At 58.8% G+C, this 21,064-nt stretch overlaps 2 protein-coding genes across 2 annotated transcripts in view; one reads left to right on the forward strand and one right to left on the reverse strand.

Annotated features, from left to right (window-relative positions):
- Positions 1–1,452: 1,452 nt before the first annotated feature.
- On the forward strand, positions 1,453–18,458 carry Rab20 (RAB20, member RAS oncogene family). The gene is made up of 2 exons (XM_090341686.1): positions 1,453–1,799; positions 17,619–18,458. Exons 1-2 carry the CDS (start codon positions 1,628–1,630, stop codon positions 18,140–18,142), a joined length of 696 nt encoding a protein of 231 aa, XP_090197812.1. The 5' UTR covers positions 1,453–1,627; the 3' UTR covers positions 18,143–18,458.
- Positions 18,459–19,087: 629 nt separating this feature from the next.
- Col4a2 (collagen type IV alpha 2 chain) overlaps positions 19,088–21,064 on the reverse strand; it is a 131,278-nt gene continuing 129,301 nt past the window's right edge. Inside the window, exons 47-48 of the mRNA XM_090341884.1 lie at positions 20,490–20,776; positions 19,088–19,917 (exon numbers count right to left, since the gene is read on the reverse strand). Coding sequence (XP_090198010.1) covers positions 19,660–19,917; positions 20,490–20,776 — 545 coding nt within the window. The 3' untranslated portion in view covers positions 19,088–19,659. The remainder of the gene's footprint in view (positions 19,918–20,489; positions 20,777–21,064) is intronic.

The raw sequence follows: 21,064 nt of genomic DNA on the forward strand, positions 1-21,064 counted from the left end.
CCGCAAGCTACAAGAGGTGGAAACCAAGGTGCAAGGCCAGAGGCCCCGCACCTAAGAGCCCGGTAGTGGAGAGGGGCCGAGGGAGAAGAGGATGATCTCCCACAGCACAGGGAAAGCCTGAGGGTACACAGAGGAAGGACGAGGACGGGGAGGGATGCAGTCTGGGACACAGGTGAGGTCCACTCCCAGGTCTGGGCGGGCGCTGTCCCTCAGGACTGCCCAGGTGGCCCTGTCACCGTGGTCTGGCAGAGGGCCAGGGCCTCCTGGTGCTGCCTGCGGCGGCTGCACACAGGCCCCTACCACGGGAGACCCAGGGCCCCCGCAGGACCTGGGCGTCCGTGCTCCCCAGCGATCTGCTCACCCCTCCAGAGACTGGGTGTGGGGCGCGGGGACTGGGTGACCCTGGGTCCCCGCTGCGCTGGCGGCCTGGAGGCGGGGCCGGGGGCGCGGAGAGGCGGGGCCGGGGGCGCGGGGAGGCGGGGCCGGGGGCGCAGGGAGGCGGGGCGCGGGGGGTCCGGGGGGGCGGGGAAGCGGGGCGCGGGAGGGCCGGGGGCGCAGGGAGGCGGGGGCGCGGAGGCCAGGGAGGCCGGGCGCGGGGAGGCGGGGAGGCGGGGCGCGGGGAGGCGGGCGCGGGAAGGCGGGGCCGGGGGCGCAGGGAGGCGGGGCGCGGGGGGGCCGGGGGTCCGGGGAGGCGGGGGCCCGGGGAGGCGGGGAGAGGCGGGGCCGGGGGCGCGGGGAGGCGGGGCGCGGGGCTGCGAGCCGCCCCCGGGCCCTTCCGTGGACACAGGGGGACTCCGGGGTGCGTGCCCGGGCCCAGCGCCACCCCGGCGGCACCCGACGCCCAGCCCCGCCCGCGGGCGTGATCCTGGCCCGAGGTCCCCGCCACTGGAGGCCGAGGCCGAGCCAGGGCGGGTGGGGGAAGCCGGCGACTCCCCCTCCCCCGAGCGCGACGCGGAGCCCAGCGGCCGGCGGGAGCCGAACCAGCTCCGGCAGCGCGTGGGCCACGGGGCCCGGCCGGCGTCTCCCAGGTGTAAGGTCCGGAGCTCGGAGAGGGCGCCGCAGAGGTCCGGGCCCGCCACCCCCGCGGGGGCCGCCACCCCCGGACCCCCGCCACCTCCGGACCCCCGCCACCCCCGGACTGCCATCCCCGAGGGGCCCCGCCACCCCCGGATGTGCCACCGCCGAGGGGGCCTCATCCCCCGGACCCCGCCACCCCCTGGGGGGCCGCCACTCCCGGACCCGCAACCCCCCCCCCCCCGGGTCCCCGACGCCCTCGGGGACCCCGCCGCCACCCCTTGTTGAGCCAAGTTCATGGGGAGGACCGCGGGGGCGGGAGACATGGGCGTGGCCACAGCGAAGGGCGGAGCCAATGGAGGTGGGCCTTCAGTGGGCGTGGCCTGGCGGGAGGGGCGGGTCCTCGGCGGGCGTGGCCTGCCGGGAGTCGGGGGCGGGGCTTCCCCGGGGAGAGGAGGGCGGCGGGCGGGAGGAGGGTCCGGACGTCCCGGGGGAGGGCGGGCACCCCACGAGGGCCCCGCCGCAGTCGCTTCCTCCCCGGCCAGCGCCCGTGCGCGATCCCGCGGCAAGCGCCCGCGGGTCCGCCCGAGTCCGGGGCCGGCGCGGCGGGGCGATGCGGAAGCCGGACGGGAAGATCGTGCTGCTGGGGGACGTGAACGTGGGCAAGACGTCGCTGCTGCAGCGGTACATGGAGCGGCGCTTCCCGGACGCCGTCAGCACGGTGGGCGGCGCCTTCTACCTGAAGACCTGGCGCTCGCTCCACCTCTCCCTGTGGGACACTGCAGGTGAGCGGGGGGGGGGGGGGGGGGGGGTCCCGACCCTGACCCCGGGGACCCCGACCCCGACCCCGGGGACCAGACCTGGGGGTCCTGACCCCGACCCCGAGGACCAGACCTGGAGGTTCCCACCCCGACCCCGATCTCGGGGACCAGACCTGGGGGTCCTGACCCCGACCCCGAAGACCAGACCTGGGGGCCCCGATCCCGACCCCGACCCCGGGGACCAGACCTGGGGGTCCTGACCCCGACCCCGAGGACCAGACCTGGGGGCCCCGATCCCGACCCCGACCCCGGGGACCAGACCTGGGGGCCCCGATCCCGACCCCGATCCCGGGGACCAGACCTGGGGGTCCTGACCCCGACCCCGACCCCGACCCCGAGGACCAGACCTGGAGGTTCCCACCCCGACCCCGATCTCGGGGACCAGACCTGGGGGTCCTGACCCCGACCCCGAGGACCAGACCTGGGGGCCCCGATCCCGACCCCGACCCCGGGGACCAGACCTGGGGGCCCCGATCCCGACCCCGATCCCGGGGACCAGACCTGGGGGTCCTGACCCCGACCCCGACCCCGACCCCGAGGACCAGACCTGGAGGTTCCCACCCCGACCCCGATCTCGGGGACCAGACCTGGGGGTCCTGACCCCGACCCCGAGGACCAGACCTGGGGGCCCCGATCCCGACCCCGACCCCGGGGACCAGACCTGGGGGTCCTGACCCCGACCCCGAGGATCAGACCTGGGGGCCCCGATCCTGACCCCGACCCCGGGTCCAGACCTGGGGGTCCTGACCCCGACCCCGACTCCGAGGACCAGACCTGGAGGTCCCCACCCCGACCCCGATCTCGGGGACCAGACCTGGGGGCCCCGATCCCCACCCCGGGGACCAGACCTGGGGGCCCCCACCCCGACCCCGACCCCGGGGTCCCGAGTCCGGGGGGCGGCCAGGCGCCTCCCCTGCCCGGCTGGCTGGTCTGGAGACCCCGCAGGCCGCCGCCCCCCTCCTCCGTCCCGGTCCCCGTGGAGGTCCTCGCCGTGCAGGACCCGTGGGCCGGGGGTTTCCTGGGAGGACGCTCGCTCGCCCCTTCGGGACGGAGCCCCGGGGCAGAACCGGGCCGGGCGCCCTCCCCGCCCCCGGGCGTCCTCGCTCAGCCGTGGCGCCGCCGTGGGTGCGCGTCTCGGGCCTCCCGAGTCGGGGCAGTGCCACCGGGGGCCGTGGGGACAGGCGTCGGTGAGGTGGGCAGGGCGTCGTTTTCCGTGTGTCTGTAACGCTCTTCACCTGCGTTCAGTAAGTGACGGAGAACGGAAGGGCAGGGCACCTCCGGGCCTGCTGTCACCGCGCTCCTTCTCCTAAGGCTTCCCAGATCGTCCTGGGTTTGAGCTCAGGGCCTGAGCACTGTCCTTGGACTTTCTCAAGGCTAGAGCTCTACCACCTGAGCCTCAGCACCACTTCCGGCTTTTTCTATGTATGTGGTACCAAGGAATCGAACCTGGGTCTTCATGCATGCTAGGCAAGCACTCTACCGCTAGGCCAAACTCCCCGTCCCTAAAGCTTTCCAGTTCTGAGCTTCGTGTCAGCACTTTACAAAGTGACACATCCAGATGTCTGGTCCAGCGTTCCCGGGCTGCTGTCCTGGGTGAACAGCCTGACCAACCTGATTGTAAGACATTTCCCATTTTACATTGCATTGGAAGCCAGAGAGCATGACTGTAACCCCAGCTTCACAGCCAGAGGAGGAAGGATGGGGAGGCCAGCTCTGGCCGGGCAAGTGCCTGGACTCTGCCCCCAAAGCAAAGGTGCCTGTCCGTGCTGGATTCGGTGTTCTCCGGTGGAAACGGTACTACTGCTGTGGCGAAAGTCCAACGTCCACTTTTCTTCAGCTCCACCCTCCATTCCAGGTCACAGGGTGAGAGATCTTTGCCCCTTTTGACCTGCTTCTCTTTGAGCTTGCAGTAGGTGAAGAAGTGGGAGCTGTAGGAATGGGGTACTCTGCTCCCCCCACCTCCTCAGCTGAGCCTTGGGGTTCAGCGAGACTTTCCTGGTGCCCATGGCTTACGGAGGGGCAGTGCAGGAGTGACGTGGGGAGACCACACCCACCTGCACAGCTGTCCCCACAGCTGCCCCAGTGGTCATGGGGTCCACACGTCACGATGCTGGCTCCACTGGCCTTCCCTGGTCAGCCCCCCGACAGGTCAGGACTGAGGGGGCTGAGGGATTTCCCCTCTTCGTTGCTTTCTTGGTCTCCTGGATCACAGGTCTGGTTCTGGAGTCTCAGCACCTTGGAGGTGGAGTGCAGCAGGCTGTGGCCTGAGGCCAGCCAAAGCCAGAACATGTGCAAGATCCCATCCCAGTCAGTGGCCGGACGGAGTGAAGCACGCTGGTCCTGGCAGGAAGGAGGGTGACCCTGGCGGGAGGAACTCGCCCAGGCTGCCTCCCCCGTGGCACGTGCAGTCTAACGGGAAGCTATAAACAGGGCTGCGGATGTGGCTCACGTGGGAGGACACTTGCCTCGCAGGTGTGAAACCTTGAGTTCTAGCTCTTCTATGGCCAAAACCAAAATGGGGTGAGGGGGCGTTGATGGTGGCACCCACGTGCGCATTGTTGGGGAGCAGTGTGCCCCCTTTGGCAGAGTTCTCGAACTCTCCAAGTTGGGGCCAAGCAGGACTAGGATGTGTCAGCCTTTGCTGAGTAAACCATCACCTCCTTGCCTGGGGTGATTGGGCTGTAATTACCCCAGTCACAAGGACCAGAGGCTGCCTGAGGAACCTTAAAGAGTGGGGGTGGGAAGAGAGCGAGAGCCCTGGCAACCTTTGTATGCACTGAGGGAGGGATCAGGCCTGCTGATGGCAACCTTCTCTTCTGCCGCTTGGGATCAAGTAGGGCTCAATGACAACCAGTGGAGACATGTGAATGCCCCGTGCTTCCTTCTTGAGTTGTTCCGTGTTACCTGCAAGAAACTTGGCATCCTCAGGGGAGGATGCCCTGGAAGGATGGAGGGGAGGCCGGGCTCTATCCCTGAGCAGAGGGCGCCGGCACAGGGCTGCACCTGCTTGGGAGACAGCAGGGCTGGTGCTGTGGAGTGCTGGGAGAGCCCTGGGCCCCCAAACTCCTGAGTGTGGTGGGAGATGGTCAGGCTGGCTTTGAACCACAGCCTCCCATCCGAGCCCTCTGAGTGCTGGGATGATGGGTCTCAGCTGCTGTTTTGTTTTGCTTTGCTTTGTTCTTTTACATTTTTGAAAATTAGAAGTGTACTTGTTATACTTTTTTTTTGGCCAAGTTCTTAGTGACTGTAATTGTTGGAATTTTATTGAAACTCCAGAGCTATGGGAAATCTCCAAGAAGGTTTTTTTCTTAAAGAACTTACGGTCTGAGTGCAGAATTACCTGAACAAATAGGAATACTGCTCCTTCGGCAAGCTCTCTCTGCCAGATCATGTCCACAGGTGAATTCTGGTGGATTCCTTTCCATGCTGTGTTCTTCAGAATTAAGAAAAAAAATGTGGCTTCCGGAGACTGAGAATCCCAGTTGAAATGGGCTGGCTAATAAATGACCTTTATCTTTGCATTCTGTGGCTCAGCTTTCCCATTCCGTTTTGAAAGCTCATCTTTGCAGCCCCAGGCTGGGGTGGCTCTTGTGTGGTCCCATGGCTTGTGGAAGAGGATATTTTTTCACTCCAGGTGTGTGGAAATGCTCACCCAGAGCGAAGTGAGAGGGGAAGCAGGGGAAGATGTATTCCTGACACATGCGTGGTGTGGGAAGAGCAAGCGACACGTGAACGCCGTGTGCTTACGTAGGGGCCGGGCCGGGGGGGGGGGAACAAAAGTCATGTCTCAAGAGTCCTAGCCGGCCTGACCATCACCACAGTCCCTGATTCTGGAAGCTTCTAGAACAGTTGTTTCTGCTGTTCTCACTGGTCAGGAGGAACAAGTCATTATTGCCTGGGGGATGGGCTCTCTGGAGGTGGAGGAGTCTCTGGTGTGTTCCTTAGAGGTTCATTCTGTCCCTTGTCACAAAGATAAAGTCTGTCCTGCCCTGGCTCCGGAGGTGACTGGGGGAGGCTGGCGTGGCACAAGGCCACTCACTCGGAGCCCAGGGAACCAGGCTTTTCGTGCATTTCGAGTTCACGTGGGCCAAAACCCCAGGTCTGTGGCTTTCAGCCAGAGACCCAGCACTGCCTCAGGGCCGAGTCCTCCGTCCTCCCCATCGTCACCTCCACAGGGCCTGAGTCCTCCGTCCTCCCCATCGTCACCTCCACAGGGCCTGAGTCCTCCGTCCTCCCCATCGTCACCTCCACAGGGCCTGAGTCCTCCGTCCTCCCCATCTTCACCTCCACAGGGCCTGAGTCCTCCGTCCTCCCCATCTTCACCTCCACAGGGCCTGAGTCCTCCGTCCTCCCCATCGTCACCTCCACAGGGCCTGAGTCCTCCGTCCTCCCCATCGTCACCTCCACAGGGCCTGAGTCCTCCGTCCTCCCCATCGTCACCTCCACAGGGCCTGAGTCCTCCGTCCTCCCCATCTTCACCTCCACAGGGCCTGAGTCCTCCGTCCTCCCCATCGTCACCTCCACAGGGCCTGAGTCCTCCGTCCACCCCCGTCTCCCCCGGCCTGCCTCCACCTTCCCTGCTTGTCCTCAGCCTCTGGCCTCTGTGCACTGTCCTCCTTTAGTCCTCTCATGTGGGCTGGTTCTGGCTTAGGGTGCCTCTGCCGGGGCCCCAGTGTGCTGCGCCCTGGCTGCAGAGCAGCCCACTCAGCGTGGGAGGCGGCCGTGGAGCGGTGGCTGAGGGCAGAGTCTGCCTCGCCCTCAGGCCGCAGCCTCACTCCCTCGCTCCAGTCCTGGAGAGGGGAGCTACCTAGGCACAAAGATCTCAAGACCCCCTCTTCTCAGTAAGCTGCGTGCTGGCAAGCCTGGCCTAGGCAGGAGGGTGGAGGTCTGAGGCCAGTCACAGAGCGAGAGTGCCACCCTGTTCATGACGGCGCTGGAGGTGTGGCCCAAGCAGGAGAGCGCCTGCTTCGTAACTGAAACTGTAGCACTTCCAAGAAAGCAAGAAAAGAGGGGTGGCTGTCTTCCGATCCCCACCGTCGCCTGCAGTGGCCTGCCTGTGCTAAACGCACACATCTGTCCGCCACTCGCAGCTGCACTAGGGCCTCTGGGGGCGTTTCATAGTCACAGGTCGTGGTTGGCTGGGCCCAGCTGGTGTGTGGTTCACGTGAGGACCAGCCCTCTGGGGCTCGGATGGTCAGACAGCAGTGTGAACCTCAGAAGCACGGGGTGATACCTTCCCAGCGCCGACTGCAGACTGAGTCGTTTAACCCTGAGCAGTGACCAGCCTGATATCAGCCCTTCTGGACCCTGGATGGCTGGCTCCAGAGTGGGCCTGGGGCGGTGCCATGCTTCTTTCTTTCTGGGAGTGGGCAGGGGTTGTCTTTTGCACCAGGACTCATTTTTTACTCTTGTGGAAGTCTAATGAGCAGCCTTTTCTTTTGGTGCCATTCTAAGTGCTTGATCTCGGCATGGGCGCCGTCCTTGGGCCCTTTTACGCAAGGCTGGTGCCCAGTCACTCAAGCTGCAGCATCGCTTCTGGCTTTGTTGGGGTTAACTGAAGAGGAGTCTCTTGGACTTTTCCTTCCTGCTGGCTTTGAACTGTGATCCCCAGACCTCAGCCGACTGAGGAGGCAGCCCTTTGTGCTTTAACACTCTTCTGTGCAGAGCGAGCCCCCAGGAAGTGATGCCTGCTCACTCTCATTGCTCACTCACCGGCTCACTCACCTGCTCATTCACTTATTCACTCCTGCACTCATTCACTCACGGACTCATTTTTATTCATTCATTCACTCATTCACTTACTGACCATTCATTCATTCACTCCTTCATTCATTCAAGAGAGCCCTTGTATCCCACGAGGAGACTGTGGGGTAGGCCATCAAGCCTTAGTGGCAATCCTGATGTATTTATTTCTGCCTTTTTCTTTGGTAATCACTAGGAGTTGAATTGGGTCAAGCGTGCTCTGCTGCTCGACCCATGTTTCCAGCCTCTTCTTCCATTGGTCATTTCCTGGGTTTGGTCTCACTTCATGCCCAGCCGTGTTGTGCTTGTGTGTGCTTCCCTCTGCTGCGGGGGATGGTATGTGCTTGCTAACACGCCCATCCACTGAGTGAGGTGGGGTCTTGAATCTCCCCCATCTCAGCCTTCTAGTAGCTAGAACTGCACACTGCACAGTTTCTCTACCACAAGTAGCTTTTTTATTTTTTGGATGTCAGATATGAGCCAGACGTTCCCGTGCCTCAGCTCCAGAGTGCTGGATTACAGGCGGGCAGGTGTGTACACTTGGCCTGGCCTCTTCCATGCGAGGGGTGGGGGTGATTGTCTCTGAACAAATCTTGCCTTGATGGAACATTCCATCAGTGTGCCTTTTCCCACTGCTGTCCTTGGTCCTGTGTGGGGTTTCTGTCCGTGTAGACCCACTCTTCTCTGTGTCGTCTCCCTCGTTTTGGTAGCTGGCTGTGATATCAGCCCCTCGCTGCAGGAATCCAGCTCTTTCTCTGGGTTCACTTGAGCTGTTGATGTGAGAAACGATTTTGCCCTGTTTTAACAAAGTCATTTTTTTTTTTGCCACCTGTGGGATGGCATTGCTTTAAGAGAGTGCCTGGCTGCATTCCGCTCGTGGTTTGGGCGTGTAGTGCCTCTCCGTTGACGGTAAGGCCCAGCTTGTTTGGGGGTGACCATCAGCGGATAGCAGAACGGGTGCCGAGAACACAGAAGGGGAAAACAGCAGTCTGCAGTGGGGAAACTGAGTGTCCCCCGGTGGAGGAGGGAGTCGGGCCCTGCTGTCCTGCCACATACCTTATCCCAGTCACTGTGAACTAAACACAGCCTAAGACTTGAAACCCTGACACTGCGAGAAGGAAACACAGGGAAACTTCTGTTGTCTGGGATTCCATTCCTTGGCAGCACATACGTAGAAAAGCTAAAAGGGGTGCTGTGGCTCAAGTAGTAGAGGAAAGCCCAAGGACAGCGCTCAGGCCCTGAGTTCAGTCCCCAGGGCTGGGGGAAAAACAAAAAGGTTTCTGCACAGCTGCAGCAGAGCAGGGATGGCAGGAAGCCTCTGGGAGACTCCATCTGATGAGTGTCGGGGTCAGAACAACCAAGGAGCACGACGAGGAGACCGGTTTCCCAACGGCATGTCTTGGAAGCTTGGTAGATCAGCTGACCGAAAGGTGTGGGTTTGTTCAGGGCTCTGTGTGCTCTTCTGTTCATTGATGTTCTGTTTCCATGCCACTACCATGTTGTTTTGGTTAGATCAGCTTTGTAGTGTATTTTCAGTGCTGGTAATGTGATGTCTCTGTCTGTCTGTCTGTCTCTCTCTCACACATTATCTGTGACAGGGTGTGTGTGGACTTTGAGATGTTGCATTCAGTATGCCGATCGCAGGAAGGCAAAGGTCTCGTGGCCTTATCCCCACGGACAAGGAAGCTGCTCCGATAGAAGCAGATGGGGCCCTGGCTGGGCTCAGGAACCAGGAGGGACATTGGTGCTGGCTGGGAGGTTCTGGAGATGTGCTGCACGGCCTGCTGATTGGCCTCAGTACACTGCTGTGTGCTTGGAATTTACGAGAGGAGAGAGGGAAGGCATGGTCACCACCAGGGACAGGTGGCTGTTAGTTTGACAGCAGTCGTTTCATTAGGGACACATACGTTTCAACATACGTACACCTGAAATATGTACAACTTTTAGTTTTCAGCTAGACCTTAGGAAAGCTGGGGGGCAGTGTTCTGACACCCTCTCCCACCCCCAGTACCCTCACTTTTCAGTCAGTCATGGAGCTTGAACCTAAGAGCTGTTCCTGAGCTCTTTTGCTCAAAGGCTAGCGCTCTACCACTTTCAGCCACAGCACCATTGGTGCCATAGACTTTCCTGCCTCCGCTGCCTTGAACCTCGATCCTCAGATCTCAGCTCCTGAGAAGGGGGGTGACAGGGTGAGCCAGTGGTGCCCAGATGCCCAGCATCCTTCTTGTTTGGTTTCGTTACCAATGCACGGCTGGCTGGAGCGCGGGACTCGCCTGGGCCCTGGCCGCGGAGGGTGGGCCCTCTTAGGTCTCTGCCATAAGGTCTATGAATGAAATGGAAAGGAGAGAGAGAGTGTGTGTGTGTGTGTGTGTGTGTGTGTGTGTGTGTGTGTGTGTGTGGACACCCGCTAGTTCCTAGGGATGCTCAGGCAAGGAAATGGGGTCCACTTCATCCAGAGCTGAGGCAGCTGGAGCACTGTGGCTGGGAGCCTGCAGTCAGGACAGAGGGAGCTTATGCTCTCCAGTTTGGCTGCAGCAGCTCCTTAGTGCACGTCCGACATGCTGGAGAGGTGAGAGCAGTGTGCACCTTGCGAACCAGAATGCTGTGCCAAGAAGCCAGGCCCAGCCACCCAGGCAGTTATCAGCCGTTCTGTCCTGGGCTGTGTGAGGACACGTAGTCCCGGTTATCAGCGCAGACCCACTGTGTACTTAGCCAGCCACGTTTTCTACAGCGATTGCAGAAGCACATTGCAAACCTAATGAATCTCCAATCTGATGAGCTGTGCTGAGCTATGGTGCAGCCGGCACCTATCCTGCCTCCTCTGGCAGGAGCTCGTGGGCTGAGGGAGTGAGGGGTGTGGAGGGCTTCCCAGGCTGACCGGAGCCTCCTGGTCTCTCAGTGAGGGCTGTGTGTTCCCAGGCCTGCAGAGTCCAGGCCTGCCAAGTTGTGGGGAGAAGCTACAGCTTCCCCAGGCCACCACATAGTTCCTGTGGTGGTGGACAGAGACTGGCGGGAGCCCGCTCCAGGAGGCGGTGTGTGGGGGGGGGGGTGAGGAGGGGCGAGGAGGGCTTCAGGTTCAGGTCTCTGCTCTCCTCCTGTTTGTACAAGGTGTTGGACTCCTCCATGGTGATTTTTTCTTTTAACCCTATTTTTGTGCTGGTCCTAGGGCTTGGACTCAGGGCTGGACACTGCCCCTGAGCTTCTAGCCTTCCAAGGCTAACGTTCTACCACTTCAGCCCAGCTCCTCTTCCTGCTTTTTGGTAGTTTTGGACTTTTCTGCCCAGACTGGCTTGGAATTGCAATCCTCAGATCACAGTCTCCCAAACAGCTAGGATTGCAAGTGTGAGCCACTGGCGCCTGGTGCGTCTTCACCAGTGTTGTTGGTGAACATCCATCTCATGTCACTACCCCACCAAACATCTGGAGATTCTGTAGTCTTCCAGATGGAAGCCCCGCCTATCCCCAGACTGATTTTCTGTTCTGATGAATTTCTTTGCAATTTTATATAATAATTCCAAAGTTTTACTTGTACGTAAAGCATGGTCATGTGACAGGCTGAATCCCTGCCCACGCCCGGTTCTGAGCTGCCGACAGGCCTCTGCCTTGTTAAACGAATGTGGCATGGAGACACCAGCGGGTAGTGTCCCTTTCCCTCCATGGCACTTCTTCCTAAGCTCCTAGAGCATCATTCTCCACAGGGTCCCGCGGTGTGGCCCACACCGGCCTCTAACTCACGATCCTCTTGCCTCAGCCTCCGAGTGCTGGGATTTCAGATGTGTGCCACCACATGTGGCCCAGAAGATGTGTGCACACACGCAGATGTCTGTGGGTGGCTGAGGTCCCTTTCCAGGTTGAGGCACACACAGTCCATTAAGCAAGAGACAGCAGAAATGTCGGCACAGTCCCGTTCCTGCGAGTGTTCTGTCTTCTGTTGGGCACAATGGGCATGAGGATACTTGTTCCCTGCCAAGTGCTTCTCAGCAGTCTCTGGTTTACAGAGAAGGGAAGGAAACAGCTCCTCTGACCTGTACCACGCGGGTGTTAGCCATGCTTGGGCCCTCACCCCGGGGGGCTGGTCTGGACAGAGGCCTTCCCAACAGCATCGCCAGTTTTGCATCGTAAATCACTCATGAACCGAGTATTGTGTGAAAAATTCATTGGATCATGTTTAGCTATGGTGATACTGTGCTTTCTGTAAAACTGGTGAACTATTATATGCAATTATAGAAAGAAGGCACCTGGGTTTTAGGATGAATTTGCAGTTCAGTCCTGATTTTGAAGCGAGGTAACACTTGCTGAAAATGGGAATCTGTTTGCCGCTTTAGTAAGCTGAGACTTTTATTTGGTAATCTCATTTGGAAATGATCTCTGGACAAACAGTACATATTGAAGTTGAAGGAGATTGGCTTACCATGCCGGGCTGTGAGGAGTTTTTGTTTTGAGGGCTAAGTCAGTTATGTAAGTGTATTTGGATTTACTTCCTTTCTCTTAATAATAGGCTATTGAAAAACATCTCTTTGAGCTACTTGGTTTATTGTTGCATTTTAAAAGTAAATTCATGCCTGAAGAGACTGCACTGATTTGAGGATTAAGCTGAATCTATTGTGTAACCAGTGGAGGAGTCCCCAGTTGAGGGGGAGAGCTGGATGGGGAGCCCCTTTGGAGGAGGAGATGGGGGAAGCTCCGGTGTCACGATGAGTCCCCAGTCCAGCTCTTTCCCCCCTGCCCCCCCACCCCCGCATCGAGTTGTGCTCCTTATCGCTTGAGTGGTTCACATGGTGTGCATCCTGCACAGCAGAAATCACGCTGGATGATGGGAGTGGAAAGACAGGATGTGGATGTGAAGAGGGGTCTTTCCCTGGAACACTGCCTCTCCCCTGTGGAGTGCGAGTCCATTGGGTAGAAATAATTTGGGGCCTAGAGTCCTATTTCAAAAAACCCCCAGTTATTCTTCTTTCAGGTTGGGTATGGATGATTGTGGTTAAGCAGAGCAGCACCTGGAGTACAGTGAACTGGGGAGACATGAGCCAGGTCCCCGTCCACCCCCAGACCAGCACCTCACCAGGAGGGCGGCCGGGCTCGGTGTCCTCACTGCTGGTGGGGACCTCAGCCTTCTTGGAACACGATAGAACAAACAGTAGTGCATGCAAGTAGGATTACGAAATGTCTGTAACTAGCTTATTTTAAAAATCTTACCTAATCACTCCTCTTCCTGGAGACAGGAGCTCATTTGTCTTGAAGCATTACTTCCTTCTTCAGTCAGAGAAATTCATCGGTAGCTATCTTTTCTTTTCAATGCTCAACTGTGAATTAATACCCAGCCCGCAGCTGCCTGCTGCTGGCAGCATAGTTTTCCTTCATGGTGGCAAGTGACCCAGCCAGGGACAGTGGAGAGGGGCTGCTTGCTTGTTCTTGGTGTGACAAGCCACTGTGTCCTGCCTCTGAGCTGTGGGACTTGTGCTGCAGTCCTCCTCGAGGAGCTGTGTCCTGGACGACGCCTGCTCTCCTGGCCTTTTGCATTTGCTCAGCTTTTTGTTATTTCTTTTAGATTATGGAGTGCTGGCATTCTCTTTTCTGTATTTTTTGTCAGTCTTGGGACTTGAACTCTGGGCCTGGGTGCTGTCCCTGAGCTCTTCAGCTCAAGGCTACTGTCCTACCCCTAGACCCACAGAGCCACGTCTGATTTTCTAGAGGTTAATTGGAGTTGAGAGTCTCACAGTCCTCAGATCTCAGCTTCCTAAGCATCTAGGATTACAGGCGTGAGCCACCGGCTGGCATCTCTTTTCTTACCGAATTTTTTCCTGCCCTGTCATCCAGCGGGTCCCTGTAGTCTGAGTATGGCCTTCTCTCAGCCCCTGTTGCCCTGTGTCTGTGGCCTCTGTGGCCTTGGCCATGGCTGTCTGCCATTTTCTCGTCAGGGCCTGAATCCTTTGTGATCCTCAGGCGCCATATGAGCCTGGAAAGGGTTAGAATATCCCCGGGTCTAGGAAGGGGGTGATCAGGTGCCAACGTTGACATACTCACTTTGAGCCTCATGGTGTCATCTACAAAATAAGCCCCCTGCTTGGATTTGGAGGCGCGATTCCACTGCTAGAGTGCTAGCCAGTGAGTGATAGCAGCAGGTACCGAGTTTGAGTCCCTGTCTGGGGAGAAGAGAAGAGAAAGAGCTAAAATAAGCCCCTGCTGCGTTTCGTCCTCTGGACAAGGATGCACTCCTTGCGTGGTGGCTGGCCAGTCCCTGCCCACCCCACCTCGCCCGCAGCGTCCCCCCGGGGGCAGCTGGGGGCCTGTCACGGAGCCTCTCCTCGGTTGAACCTCTCAAGAGTCTGGACCCCTGTTGGGGGTGGCTTCTCCCTGGCCCAGTCAGATGAGAGGGGTCAGTGGTTCAGGAACAGCCTGGGGTCAGGTTCTGGGCCACGGGGTCAGCTGTGTGCTCAGGAAGTGAATGGTTTCTGCCTCTGGTGCAGGGGTGGCATGTGGGTTCAGTCACAAAGGCTGAGGGTGTCCCAGCTTCCTCCTGCTTCACCATAGCCTGGGGCTCCTGACGGCTGGTTTCTCAGCCTGTCACTGGAAAGCAGGGCAGCAGGGCAGCGCGCGAGGGCGGCTGGGGAGCGGAACTCGTGGCCTGGCTGACCCTGGGTCACCAGGGAGACAAGCCCGGATCTGTGTTCAGCCTGCTGGGTGGAGCCCATCCCACAGCCTAGCTGGCCTCAGACGCTGGTGTGGAGGCTGGAGACCTGAAGCCAAAGCCCTGGGTCCAGCCCCTCACCCGGCCACGCTGCCCTCCGCTCTCCCATCCTGGGCTTGTCGCTGCCCCTCTACCCCTCCAGCCTCACAGGCAGCGCCTGTCTGTGCTGGCTGCTTCGCCAGGCACAGCTGTGCTGTCAGGGTCTGGTCTGCGCTCCTGGAAGGTCTTGTTCTCTGCTGAACTGAAACAGCATGCCCCTGGCTGTCACACTCCAGGAACTGCCTTCACCTTCTTAAAAAGGCCGTCATTTTCCTGCCATGCTGGAAAGGAGCCAGAGCCTGGAGCGTGCCAGGGAGAGCTTGAACCGTCAGCCACGCCCGGCCCTGGGGCAGCTGCACATTCTTTGCTAATTCCTAGGTACTTTATTTTCTTTGAGGCTATTGCAAAAGGAGTTGCTTTCCTGATTGCTGCCTCGGCCCTCTCTCCTGGTTGGCATCTAGGAAGGTGGTTGATTTTGAGGTTTAATTTTATACCCTGCTACCTTGCCAGAGTTTTGAATCAGCTCAGACAACTTGGGAGCGGAGTCTGTAGGGTTCTTTAGATACAGAATCGTGACCTCTGCAAAGAGGGAAGCGGGCACTGGTTCTTTCGCAAGCTAGCGAGGTGACTTGTCTGTCTGTGCTGGCTGCTCCGCCAGGCATTTGGGGATTCATTTCCTGCTCCTTTTAGTGCCTACGATCATCTTGTGTTTTTTTGTCTTAGTCTTTTTAAAAAAGGCAAATCTGACCTGGGATTTTTTTTTTTTCCTTTCGTAGCTGGAACTCAGTCCTGCCTCACCTGAGGGCAGAGGCTCCAGTCAGGCTCTGCCATCCGCAGTGGCAGACAGTGCAGACAGTTTTATGTGGAACAGAAAGCTCTTTTAGGCGTAGGCATTAGCACACTTCTCCCTTTGTCCCGAGTGAACTCTGCCACAGAGATGTGAAAAGAGCATTCCTTCGGGGTCAGCGGAATGCCCCGCCTCTGTCCATTCTTCCTTGTGAAATTCCTGATAACATTTTGTGCTGTGAGAACCTCGAGGTCCTCGGTTGTTATTAGTGTGCTTAAAAAAGTCCTAGGGTGGAAAACAATTTCTTTTCTTTTGTAAACAAATGCTTGTGGTCTTAGACTTTTGTCTGCATTTAGTTTGGTATTAACTTTTCTTTCTTGAGGCTTGAACTCAGGGCTTCCTTCTCTCACTTGGCTTTTTCACTCAAGGCTGCGGCATTCTGCCACTTGCTCCACTTGCAGCTTTTAGAAGCAATTTAATTTTTAATTTGATGGTCAGGGAATGCGCAGAGGGTTAGCGTTGCATTCGTCAGCTAGTGAATGCGTTACTTCTCACACGTCACACCCCCGGCTTTTTTAAAAAACAGAATTTTGTTGTTATTATCAAGGTGCTGTACAGGCTTCGTAAATCAGGTGGTGAGTGCCTACCGTTCTCTTTGGACTGTGTCACCTTCCTTCACTCCTCCCCCAAAGCACCCCTCCCCCATTTCCATTAACGTCCCGATTATGGCTGATTAATTGGAGATGAGAGTCTCATTAAGTTCTGTTGGCCAGGCTATGAACTGTGACCCTCAGGTCCTCAGGCCTCAGTCTCCTGAGTAGTTAGGGTTACAGACGTGAGCCATAGTGCCTGGCAGTTGTTACAGCTCCAGTAGCCTATATCAGTGGAATAAGGGGTTCATTTTTGGTGATATTTTCATATATGCACAAAATGTACTTTGCTTGGCTTTACCCCTCTGGTGTGTTCCTTCTTCTCCCAGTCTTTTTTTTTTTTTCCAGTCGTGGGGCTTGGACTCAGGGCCTGAGTGCTGTCCTTGGGCTTTCTCAAAGCTAGAGCTCTACCACTTGAGTCACAGCACCACTTCCAGCCTTTTCTATGTATGTGGTACCGAGGATTTGAACCTGGGTCTTTGTGTGTGCTAGGCAAGCACTCTACCACTAGGCGGCCATGATCCCAGCTGCTTCTCCCACTCTTACTGTTTTAAATGTTTTCACTGGTCCTACTCTGCTGTCTCCATGCATCTGTACCTCAGTCATACGCCCCCATCCCTCCTCCTCCTCCTCCTCCTCCTCCTCCTTCTCCTCCTCCTCCTCTTCCTCCTCCTCTGGTTCTGCTGGTTCTCCCAACTGTCTCCCTTTTAGATGCATGATTTCTCATCAGGAAGGTCTAGATTCTGCATGGGAGAGGAAGCATGCCACCTCTGTGTCTGTGAACCTGGCTGGCTCCGTGTGGCGATTGCTTCAGTGGTTCCTGGCCGTTGCCTTGCGCTCTGGGAAGGTGGCGCCCACCAGGGAATGACTTGGCAGGGTGTCTAGAAACAGTGGCGATGAGACACTGGTGAGGGACGCGGCATTCTGCACAGTGGACTGGTGCTGCTCATGGCTTCCCTGTAGCAGTGTGGCCTGGCCCTGTCTGGGACACTGAGGTTCAGTACATGCAGTCATGGCAAAGGCAGCCAGGGGAGGAAGGAGAATCGTCAGGGTTTCTGACACGTGTTCCACTGTCACCATGGCAGATGGCGAGATCTGGTCCTCTGGTACTGGGGTGGGAGGCAGGCCTATCCTCATTGGGCAGGCAGCCCGTGGGGAGAACCACCTCCTGCCTCCTGGGACTCCCGCCTGGGCAGCCTGGGATGGCGGCCCCCACGGGGCACGGTGGCTCACGCCTGTCGTCCCAGCTACTCGAGACTGAGATCTGAGGATCACGGTTTGAAGCCAGGCAGGGCAGAAAAGTCCGAGACTCTTATCCCAGATTACCTGCCCCCAAGTCACAAGTATTGTCGTGGCTCAAGTGTAGCCTTGAACAGAAAAGCATCCAGGCTCTGAGTCCAGACCCCAGAACTGGTGTGCGTGGAGACACACACACATGCACACCCCAAAACAAAACAGGAGATTGAGACTTGGATTGCTTTATGTGTTTTCCTCATCTTCAGCAACACACACACACACACACACACACACACACACACACACACGCACAGGCACACGCATAGGCACACACACAGTTCACACACACAGGCGCACACACAGTTCATGTTGCACACGAGGTGACATTCAGTGGACACTTGTGTTCCTGCTGGCAGTGTTAGGTTGACAGGAGACCTTGATGTCCCTGGTCTCGTCTTGTGTGTGGATGCTGGTGTGTGTGTGTGTGCACCCGTGTGTGTGGAGACACAGGCCACAGTCTCTCTGGTGGATGTGGCCCTGCCAGCTTCCCTTTGCCTCACTGGGAGACGCTGAGCGGCCGTGGGTGGGAGCCCGTGCGGCAGGCTGAGGTGACGGGTCGCTGTCCCCTCCTCTCCCTCCAGGGCGGGAGCAGTTCCACGGCCTGGGCTCCATGTACTGCCGTGGTGCGGCCGCCGTCATCCTCACCTACGACGTGAACCACCGCCAGAGCCTGGTGGAGCTGGAGGACCGGTTCCTGGGCCTGACGGACACGGCCAGCAAAGACTGCCTGTTCGCCATCGTGGGGAACAAGGTGGACCTGGCCGAGGAGAGGGCCGTGGCCGGCAGAGGGAAGGACAGGCCGCTGCCCCGGATGGGCGGCCCCGCCCCCAGGCAGCCGAAGCAGGCCCGGCCGGAGGACGCCGTGGCCCTTTACAAGAAGATCCTGAAGTACAAGATGCTGGACGAGAAGGACGCGCCCGCGGCCGAGCAGATGTGCTTCGAGACCAGCGCCAAGACTGGGTACAACGTGGACCTCCTGTTTGAGAGCTTGTTTGACATGGTGGAACCCAGGATTCTCCAGCAGCGGGCCGAGGGGCTGCCGCAGACCGTGGACCTGGCCAGCAGCAAGCCCGCCGCGCTGACCAGGCCTGGGTGTTGCACCTGACGCCAGCAGGCAGGCCACACTGGGCCGTGCTGGGCACGGGTCTCAAGGGAGGTCAGCGTCTGGGATCCCCGGCCCCACACCCTCGGCGGTTGCCACGCTGTACAACCTAAGTGCCTGCTGTTTCTCTCAGACATTTTTCTACACTGTGATTCACTGCGGTCCTTCCATTGGGTATTTGTATTCTGGTGCATTTTCATAATGATTCCTCACAGTTAATTTATTAAAAAAATCAAGAACAGCTCTTTTTTTATATTGGCTGTGTGTGTGTGTGGGATACCTGTTATTAAAGTGGATTTTGAGAAGTCTTTGGTGTGGAGACATGATCTGGATTTTTTTTTTTTTTTTGCCAGTCCTGGGCTTGAATTCAAGGCCTGAGCACTGTCCTTGGACTTTCTCAGGTTAGAGCTCTACCACTTGAGCCTCAGCACCACTTCCGGCTTTTTTCTATGTATGCGGTACCAAGGAATTGAACCCAGCTCTTTGTGCATGCTAGGCAAGCACTCTACCACTAGGCCAAACTCCCGGCCCCATGATCTGGATTTTATGTGACCCCCAAGGGCACCCGTTACTGGGAGAGGGGCTGTGAGCCTGGAAGGTTCTTCTTTTCTTGATATTGGGCTCCAAACTCAGCCCTGGGTTTGGAAGATGTGCTCAGCCACGGGGCCTGAGAGATGTATGGTGGCATGCAGATCTGGACCCCGGGCCACGGGCGAGCCTGGGACTCAGCTGAGCCAGGTACCTGTGCCCTGGCCTGGCGGGCAAAGTCTCATGGGAGTGTGAGGAAACCAAAGCAGCCAACAGCCAGGTTAGAAACGCTCAGCATCATGTTTATTTTCTCTTGTTACACAGGACAGGTAGCTGAGGACAGGCAGCTTTCTGCAGAGCAGAGGAAGAGGCCTGGGGCCTGTGTTGACCCAGGAGGACGCAGGCTGGGGACATCAGGCCAGAAAGGCCCTCTCCACTGGTCTGTGTGGACGTGTGGAAGGTCGAGGTGTCGGGTCTCAACATGCCAAGCCTGGCATCTGCGCGTGGGGCCTGAGAGCTCACTACCACACGTTTGGATAAACACGGAGGCCATTTTCCTGGCCTAAAATATAGCACCATGCCTGTGGTGGGGACAGGTGGCAGGGAGCTTGCAGCCTGGCCTTCGTCATCCCTGGCCACACGTCCTCAACTGCTGTCACGTGAGAGCTGGCACCACCCCAGGACAAGAAGAAGCACTGATAGGCAGGGATTGTTACAAGGGGCTGTGGTGCTGGCTCTGTGGTTCAGCATGAAGGGCAGGGGATGCGTGGGCTGTGCCCATGTCTGTGGCGTCGGGGGCAGGCCCCCAAGACCAGAGCCCCTGGTCTCAGGGCAGTGCCACGTTCCTTTGGTTTTTAAGGCAATACTGAGATAAGGCTGGGGAAAGCATCTGAGGTAATAAGTTAAGAATAAGCACCAAGTGGCCTCTGGCGTGGCCGCCTCTGGCGTGGCTGCCTCTGGCGTGGCTGCCTCTGGCGTGGCTGCCCAGAGCCTCACAGGTTCTTCATGCACACCTGGCAGCGGCTGATGTGCGTACGGATGAGGCCGGCCTTGAGCGTGTCAGCGGAGGGCGAGGCCTGGAAGTTCTGCTCAGGGATGGTGGTCAGCCAGAAGCTGTACTTGTTGGCGAAGTAGTGGCAGGTCCCGCGGGCTCCGTTACACTCGATGAAGGGGGTGGCGCGGAAGTCCTCCAGACAGCTGCCCGGCGACACCAGCGACTGGCCACCACCCTCATCCCCAGCCGCGGTGTGCTGCACAGAGGGTGAGACGGAGGCCGTGAGGGGCTGGGCAGGGCAGGGCGGACACAGAGCCGGCTGGGGGCCGCGCAGGAAAGCCCGGTACAGCCCTTAGCCTGCTGTCATTGGCCTACAGAATAAACAGAAGGCCCCCTAGGGCCAGGGTCACTTCAAAGGAGCCATCAGGTTCCCAGGACAGGGCGGAACATGAGGCGGACAGCCTGGGGGGCTCCAGTGTGCCCCCCACTTCAGGTGCACACACAGCCACCCGCGGCGATGTGAAGTGTCACAGGCCTCCAACAAGCACACTTCGTGTCTGTGTGTGTGTGTGCGCTGGCACTGGGGCTGGAACTCACACTCCAGCTTGGCCTGCTCCCCGCGCTGGCTCTCTCCCACTTGAGCCTCAGTTCCACTCGCTGGAGATAAGAGGGTCACGCTCCTTTCCGAGCGGGGAGGCTCTCTAAGCTGCATTCCAATCCCCACTCAGCACTCTCCAGCGAGTCTCATGAGCCTCACACAGGCGTGTCCGCCTGGGAGATGGGGGCGGGGCGGTGGGGGGGAGGGGAAGGGGAGGGGGCGGGGCCTACCATGAGGAAGGAGTAGCCGATCCACAAGCTGCGCCAGCCAGCCGGGCAGTGGGGGATGGACACGTCTTGGCTGTGGACGGCGATGGCCACGGCGGGGGCCTCGCACACAGAGCAGCGGCTGATGTAGGGCTGAATGTCGTCCTCGGCCACGGGCATCATGGGCAGCGGGGCGGTGGTGGACAGCCAGTAGGACTTGTCGTTGCGGCTGGCGTAGTAGCACACGTCGCCCGGGTTGCAGTACAGGAAGGGCATGGTGCTGAAGCGTGCCAGGCAGGAGCCCGCCAGCCCTGCAGGGGGAAGGGCAGGTGAGGCCGGGCAGCCCGCTGCTCAGCCAGGCCTGGTGTCCCTCCCCGACGGCTGGGTGTCACCAGTGGTGGCTGGGCATCTGGGAGGGGCTGGGTCCCTCAGAGCTCTTGCTTGTGTCTGCCCCTGGGTCACCTGGGGCGATGCCTTCATGAGTGGCCCACTGGAGGCTGGGCTAAGGCTACCAGGGCCTCCCTAATGCCCCCCGAGCCCCCATTAGGAGCTCTGCTGCCTCCGTTGCCCGTGGCACAGCCGTGGTTCCACCCCGGCCA

This window comes from Megascapheus bottae, chromosome 11 (assembly GCF_031878675.1).
Source record: "Megascapheus bottae isolate mThoBot1 chromosome 11, mThoBot2.hap1, whole genome shotgun sequence".
In the NCBI taxonomy this organism is placed as follows: Eukaryota; Metazoa; Chordata; class Mammalia; order Rodentia; family Geomyidae; genus Megascapheus; species Megascapheus bottae.